This window comes from Crotalus tigris, unplaced genomic scaffold (genome assembly GCF_016545835.1).
Source record: "Crotalus tigris isolate CLP2741 ecotype Arizona unplaced genomic scaffold, ASM1654583v1 scf7180000019189.1338056, whole genome shotgun sequence".
In the NCBI taxonomy this organism is placed as follows: Eukaryota; Metazoa; Chordata; class Lepidosauria; order Squamata; family Viperidae; genus Crotalus; species Crotalus tigris.
The window spans coordinates 1,100,716-1,107,928 of NW_024097425.1; the positions used below are offsets into that span (position 1 = coordinate 1,100,716).

Consider the following 7,213-nt stretch of genomic DNA (forward strand, 5'->3'; position numbering starts at 1 on the left):
TTCTGAAGGCAGAAAAAAAGCTTGGCTAGCATCATCCTGGACGTAGAGGTAATCTGACAGTGTTGAAGTAGCTGCACGTTCGAGAACAGCCAGGGAAGGACTTTTCTAAACCATGAACAGCAGCACATTCATGAACAGACCTGCAGCTTGTTTGCCCATACCAATTTTTCAGAAGCTTTAGTTTTCCTACTCATGGATGGTCACTAATCCATTTTATGCCATTCTGCAAAGACAAGACATTACAAGCATATTCACAAACTCAGTTCACAGATTACACCCATTCTGTTTGCTTGACTACAACTGACAGAAAATCTGGATTGGCTCATATAATCCTTTATTTCCCCAAACCATGGTTTACCAATAAAGTGACTAGGATTCTACAATAGGCTCAAAGCAAACACAGCATATTATGGTTTAATGCAAAATATGAAATTTGTCACAGTGTCAAATAAAATAGAAAACCTATTTCCCGACATTGGGCAATGCCTAATTTGCTAATCATAATTTATTAAACTTGCATATTTAAACTCTTAAGAACTCTGGGTAGCTTACACCAATTCAAGGAATTACAATAATACCAATAGAAGAAAAAAAGGTGATGATAAAATATGGAAAGTAGATGATAATTCAGACAGTGTTTTCTAGATTGAACCCTTGATTCCTGGCCTGAAATCCAAAAGTTTTATATATTGTATACACTAACAAGAGCACTTCTTAAAAATAATATTTTATTAGTTTTTTACATTTAAGTATTTGAAAAGCAACGTGGTGGCAGGGTTAAACAATAATTCAATAACATAAAGTTTAGTACCGATCTCAGGTTACATCATCAAATATTTCTTCTCTTTTTCTCTTAATCAAGTTAGTACATTTCTGATTAAATCAACTCAATAAAAACATCATTGTTACATTTATCAATACATTTTTAGCTTATATGTATTTTAATTAATCTGGGTATCATGTCCTGTTATTAATTTTTACTTAATTTTTAAATTCTCACCAATATTCCAATCAACCTTTAAAATCCATGATTTTCAAGCTCTAGGTAACCAAGGTTTCCCCTATCTCACTTCATAAGAAACTATAATATCCAAAATACACGTTTTAAATGTAATCTTGTTCTATTTCCTAAAGATTTTCTATTTCCTACCATACTAAATTTTCTTGTTAATAATAAAATATCCCCTTTTAGTAGATCATAGCCATTATACATATTGCCTGGGTTAATCAATAAGTCAAACATATTCCTGATAGTTACTTTTTATTTCCCTTTCAATCCTAATTTTTCAATATTATACAACTCAGAGCTTATTTCCCATTAATTTCCAACTATTTTAAATCTAATAACCCAGATTCCCCTTATCTCAGACTCTCATTTTAACCCTCTTAATTGACAAGGTAGATTCCCCTCTAATAAATCAAATCCCCAAACTTCAATCTTATTCTAACTTTCTTCCTTTGCCAATTAGGCTTCCATACCAACACTTTTAGATCATCCAGTGGGTCTCCCTCCATTTTCATGTGTAGTATTTGTATCAGAGGAGACCAATTGTTTGCCAGTTTTCTGGGAGGACTGGCCCATTTATATTCATTAGATTGTCCTGCAATTCCAGTCCCCCATATTTGCTCAGGTATATTTGCCTTTAATTCACTTTGTTTTTCTTCTTTCTGAAGTTTCTTCTGGATTGTGTAGAGCAGTGGTTCTCAACCTTTCTAATGCCGTGACCCCATAATACAGTTCCCCATGTTGTGGTGACCCCCAACCACTTATACATCACCGGGTGCCAGGGGCGTGGCCAAAGAAAAGGGGGAAAAAATGGCAGACAGCCTTGTTTGGCGACCCCCATGAAATGGTCGTTCGACCCCAAATGGGGTCCTGACCCACAGGTTGAGAACCACTGGTGTAGAGAGTCTATTCCATTTTCAATATTGTCCCTTCCTACCAACAAGAACACTTTTAAGAAACAGTTTTAGATGCAAGGTAATATATATCCTCAGAGTACACATCCAGCTGATTGAACGTGGAGCAAATCTGGAATCCAACAGTATCTCCAATTTAACTTCAGTTAAAAGTCAGGGTTTTAACAAGCAGCCTCTCATATTTATGTTTATCAATTTCCACATCAAAATTAGCAGACAGAGGACAAAGGAAGGCTGACTACGCAGATCTAAATTCCCCAATTTCTCCTGAAGCTATTAGCCCATTATCCTTTCAACTAATTTACCTCACAGGATTTTTAGCTAGTTTAACTCCCTGGAGAAAGGGCAAGATTAAAATGTGCTAAATTTTCTGTCAGACTTACTATTTTGCCCTCAATATTGAGTCTTCTATTTTGCCTTCATCTTGAAAAGAATATTTTAGAAAGCATTTCAGTTTCCAGAATCAAATAACATTTAATTGGGATTATAGCCTAAACAGAACAAAGTTCCACTCCTCAAAATTACAGCAAATAAAATACACTTAGATTCACAGTAAAACAGTTGATTAATAACCCTTTTCATATAGCATGAAGAGGTAGGAGAATGTTCATTCTACTTTATTTGTATATCACCTTTATTATTTTTATAAATAACTCAAAGTGGCAAACATATCCAATACATCTTCCACCTCCTATTTTCCTCACAACAACACTGTGAGGTGATTTGGGTTGAAAGAGAATGATTGGCCCAAAATCACCCATTGGCTTTCATGGCTAAGGCTGATATCTAGCCTGATGTACTTTATTCTCTAGATACATCTATTAAAGTCCTATCTGTTGATATCTCATAAGAACCAATAAAGAAAAAAAATGACTCCAAAGATTATAGTAAGACCATCATTTGTTTAAACATCACAAGGGATGTTGAAAAATTATAGACTGCAATGGAGAAATCATAAAATGGCTATAAAATGACCAGAGTCAGTTATAAGATGGACATTGTGTTCTTCTCTTAATGTCTCCCAGAAAACATTCAGTTTTCACTCAGGTCAGACACTTTCAATAATCTCACCCCTTTTCTTTGGAAGATTCTAACTGGTGAAAAACAGAAAGACATAATTCACATGGAACTGAAGAATTCCAGTGAATTTTATTCTCCCGGTTTGATAAATTAGAGTGGACAGAAGTAAAAGAGGAGAAGACGCTGGTTGCTGTGGGAGGACATATATTTGAACAAGTGAAGCTTCTCATGCAAGTTGCACTGTTAAATTAATTTATGCCCTCTAATTTTATTAATTCTCTGAAAACTACCTAAACATAACAGAAAACCTATCCATTTTTTTATTCAAATACAAATAACAGAAACATAATACATATGTCTAAATAAAAAAACAATAAAAATATAAGTATTACAATGCACCCCCCCCGGAGACCATTTTTATTACCTATATTTCTTCTCATATAACAAACAATATACAATATATTTCAATTGTGCCCTTACCGCCTCCAAAACAGCATATATTCCTGAGTAGGCTTATTCCCTTTGCCTTCCACCAACACTGTTTTTATAAAATCCTCCCATATGTCATTATAATTATTTACTTTAATAGTAATAAGTAGAAAACCTATCTATGTGAGACGTTGGGTTACCTTTTACAAAAGCTACTATGCATGAGAAATGAGCCAATTTGGTCTAGTCATGAGACTGTGAGTTCTAATCCTGCCATAGGTATATAAAAAAAAACTCCTATGCCATAGGAAGTTGCACATGCTGTTCCGGGAAAAACTGCAATGAACTTTAGTTTTATATTCTGAAAAATTGTTTTATTTTCTCTTGCCTGTCCAGTATTTTATGCTGTGTGCATTAAATACAATTTCTTCTCACATCTTCTCAACATTATACAGCATGACAAAATTGTGCATTTTTCTCAGATTACTGTTTTGATTGCACAATTGAAACAGCAAAAGATACATCTCGTGTACTTAAACGTCAATCTCTTTTTTTCAAAGTTTTCTGTCAGGGCCGACTGTAAAGGGGGCGTGACTCTCCTGACTGAAAAGTTAGAAAACCGACCGTCATATTCCAACTTAAATCTTTGAATCGGAGGTAGTTTGTATTTCTGCGTCGAAACAGACGGGTTTGCTAAGCTGATTTGACCACAAGTCTTGGTTTATTGTTCGTCCGAGTCATTTATTTATTTATTTTTAATCGTTCGGGTTCTGTTTTAATTGTCCGATGCGGGAAAGAAGCAAAATCACCTACTTGTAATTTTTATCTTAGGTTATTGAGGTTTTGAAGGGAATTAAAACTAACATATCAAATGAAATTAAATGGAAATATTGCACGGAATTAGCTTAATAACAATACCTAGCTATATCGTCTCAGGTGCGACGAAGATAATGTAGGACTAACAGGAATTTGTTTCGATTCGACGGAAACTTTCTTAGCGCAGTTCTGGATCAGTCACGGAGCCATCACATTAGATGTTTGCATTTCTGTGCGCTGATCAGCTACATTTGGGGCTGATCCTAATAAACAAATTTCCGAGCTCCCAAAATTCTCCTTGACGCTTTATTATATGTTACAGAGGAGGGTGTTACCGAAGGTTAAAATTGATACACAAGCACATTTATCATTTCTCCCCCACCCCATTCTTTCTATTCGCATTTGTCGGTACAATATTCTGATGAAATCTAAGAATTCCGAGAGGCATGTACGGTTTGGGGTTGGCATATTTTAGATTCCACGATGCTAATTAATTTGAAATAACTGGGATCCCTATTTTCACTTGTGATCATGAAACTGTGGTGTTTGAATAGACACTTTAAAAATGAAAGCAACTGAAGCATTGTTAAGATGGATTACATTTAAAAAAACTGGCCAATGAGGGATATACGAAGAAAAGTAAAAGTAAAATAATACAGACCCACAGGAAAGAAGATATTTGGAAATGTAGGATCAGTGCAAAGATTTGTGGTGTCTATTAATTGAAATACATTAAAGAATGAACAGTTTGGGCTATATTTCCAGCATTTAGAATTTATCAAGAACCATAAGTTTTCTAGATATAGGATTTAATAAAATGATCATACAAATCATAGAAAGAGAAATATATTCTGTCAACCTGTCCTGTTTTCAACGTTTGTTTTATAATGGGGATGGGGTGTTAAAGGCAAAGAAGGAATTTTTCAAAGTGATGTGGTCAAAGTGGATGGAGTTCTAAATTTTCTCAGCTGTTTTTTCTTTCCCTCATTATTATAATTAAATATTTATTAAACAAATTTATATGCCCCTCCCAACTTACATGTGGCTGCCCAACTCAAGCACATCTGATGTTTGACTTTAACTGATACTTTTCCTCAATAGTGTTGTAACTATATTAGTTTTTTATCATAGTAAATTGTAATAAATCCCACCTATTGAACACCCTTTCTAGAATGATTGAACATTTGGTTTTGAATTGCAATATTAAGAAAATAAACATAAGCTATGGTATGGTGCCTAATATAGAGAAAATATTTTAGAGAAAATATTGACGGAGATTAGAAATCTTCGTTTGGCTTCCTGATGAGAATTGATTTGTGTTTATTATTATTATTACTATTATTATTACTATTATTATTACTATTATTATTATTATTAATTATGTTGTTAAACAGTAAGCCATTAAAGAAAGCAGCTGCTTTGTCAAGGAAATAAAACACGACAAGGAACAATACGGGGGCGGGGAGGCGGGAAACGCAGAGCATTTGCTTCATAAGCGGTTTTCATGCGCCCGTCAGTTTTTAGTCTCCTCTCCCCTTTGGGTCTTTTCGACATCCATATTTTTTAACCGGAAATTTACATTTGCGAATACAACATTAAAGAAATCCTCGTCAACAAAATACACAATATAGTAGATTTAAGACAAAACTTCGTATGATTTCATATGCAGGAAGATTTTAATCAAATGGATCAATTCTAGATTGTATGGAACTATGAACCCAAGCAAACATTTATGGTAAAGTAAATTACTTCTCTCGCACATAATTAATACTAGAGTAGAATGATACAAAGAATACCAGAGAGGTTTTTCATATTTATAAAAACCGTTACTTCGTTTTATTATACTGGTCTTTGACAATACTAGTTTCTTATTGGTTAAAATCGTACTGTTCCTATTGGTCTGCTCTTTTCAACCAATCGCAATAAGAGAAACTAGGTCAAGAAAGGTATAAAAGACGTTCAGCGGCGATTGTCTGCTGCTGTTTCGTCTCGGGAGGCGGAAGGGTTTGAGGATGTCTGGCCGCGGTAAAACCGGAGGCAAGGCACGAGCGAAGGCGAAATCCCGCTCTTCCAGAGCCGGGTTGCAGTTCCCTGTGGGTCGAGTTCATCGGCTTCTACGCAAGGGCAATTACGCCGAGCGGATTGGAGGAGGGGCCCCGGTATATTTGGCTGCGGTGCTGGAGTACTTGAGCGCTGAGATTCTGGAGCTCGCTGGCAACGCCGCGAGGGACAACAAGAAGAGTCGAATCATTCCGCGGCACTTGCAGTTGGCGGTGCGCAACGATGAAGAATTAAATAAGCTGCTTGGGGGAGTTACGATCGCCCAGGGAGGCGTCTTACCCAATATCCATGCGGTTTTATTGCCGAAGAAAACCGAAATTCTGCATAGCGCTAGTGCCAGCAAACCCACCACCAGCGTGAGCAAGTCTTCCAAGGTGCCCAAAGTCGCAGTCAAGCCGACGACCGCTCCCGTTGCTGTTCAGTGAAGACAAAAACTCTGCCCCGGGGGACTATACTGAGACCCAAAGGCTCTTTTCAGAGCCACTCACAGGCTTTTTGGAAGAGCTTTTCGCTGCACTAAATAAATTCACAAAAACCAGGTGTACAAGAATATTTTTAAATACCAATTTTACGAGTGTTAAACGAGTATCTGAACACAATAGGAGCAGGGCTGTTTATTAACGAACTAGGTCTAGTAAAACGTCTCAAAAACAGTTTTGTGGTTGTGTATAAAAAGTTGCCAATGGCCCTATTTTAAGTGTTGGTCATGTGATGCAGAATGGTCCTGTTCTAAAAGTACTAAATCACAAGTTAAGACAGGTTGATTCCATTGAACAGTGATGATAATACTATAGTTACTCCGCTGCTCAGAAAATTTAGTACATAGACTGCTAATTGGTAATTTCTCTCCTGGGATTGAGAAAATAGATTCATTAAAATTAATGAGGTAAAATGTTCAAATTGGTGTAAATATTTACAACTACATTCTTAACAGCCAGTCTGGTCTAATGGTTAAGGCATCAGACTA

At 36.0% G+C, this 7,213-nt stretch overlaps 1 protein-coding gene across 1 annotated transcript; it reads left to right on the forward strand.

The window, feature by feature from the left end:
* The first annotated feature begins 6,180 nt into the window (after positions 1-6,180).
* On the forward strand, positions 6,181-6,780 carry LOC120315931 (histone H2A-like). Its single transcript, XM_039360972.1, has one exon. It carries the CDS (start codon positions 6,198-6,200, stop codon positions 6,669-6,671), a length of 474 nt encoding a protein of 157 aa, XP_039216906.1. The 5' UTR covers positions 6,181-6,197; the 3' UTR covers positions 6,672-6,780.
* Positions 6,781-7,213: the final 433 nt, after the last annotated feature.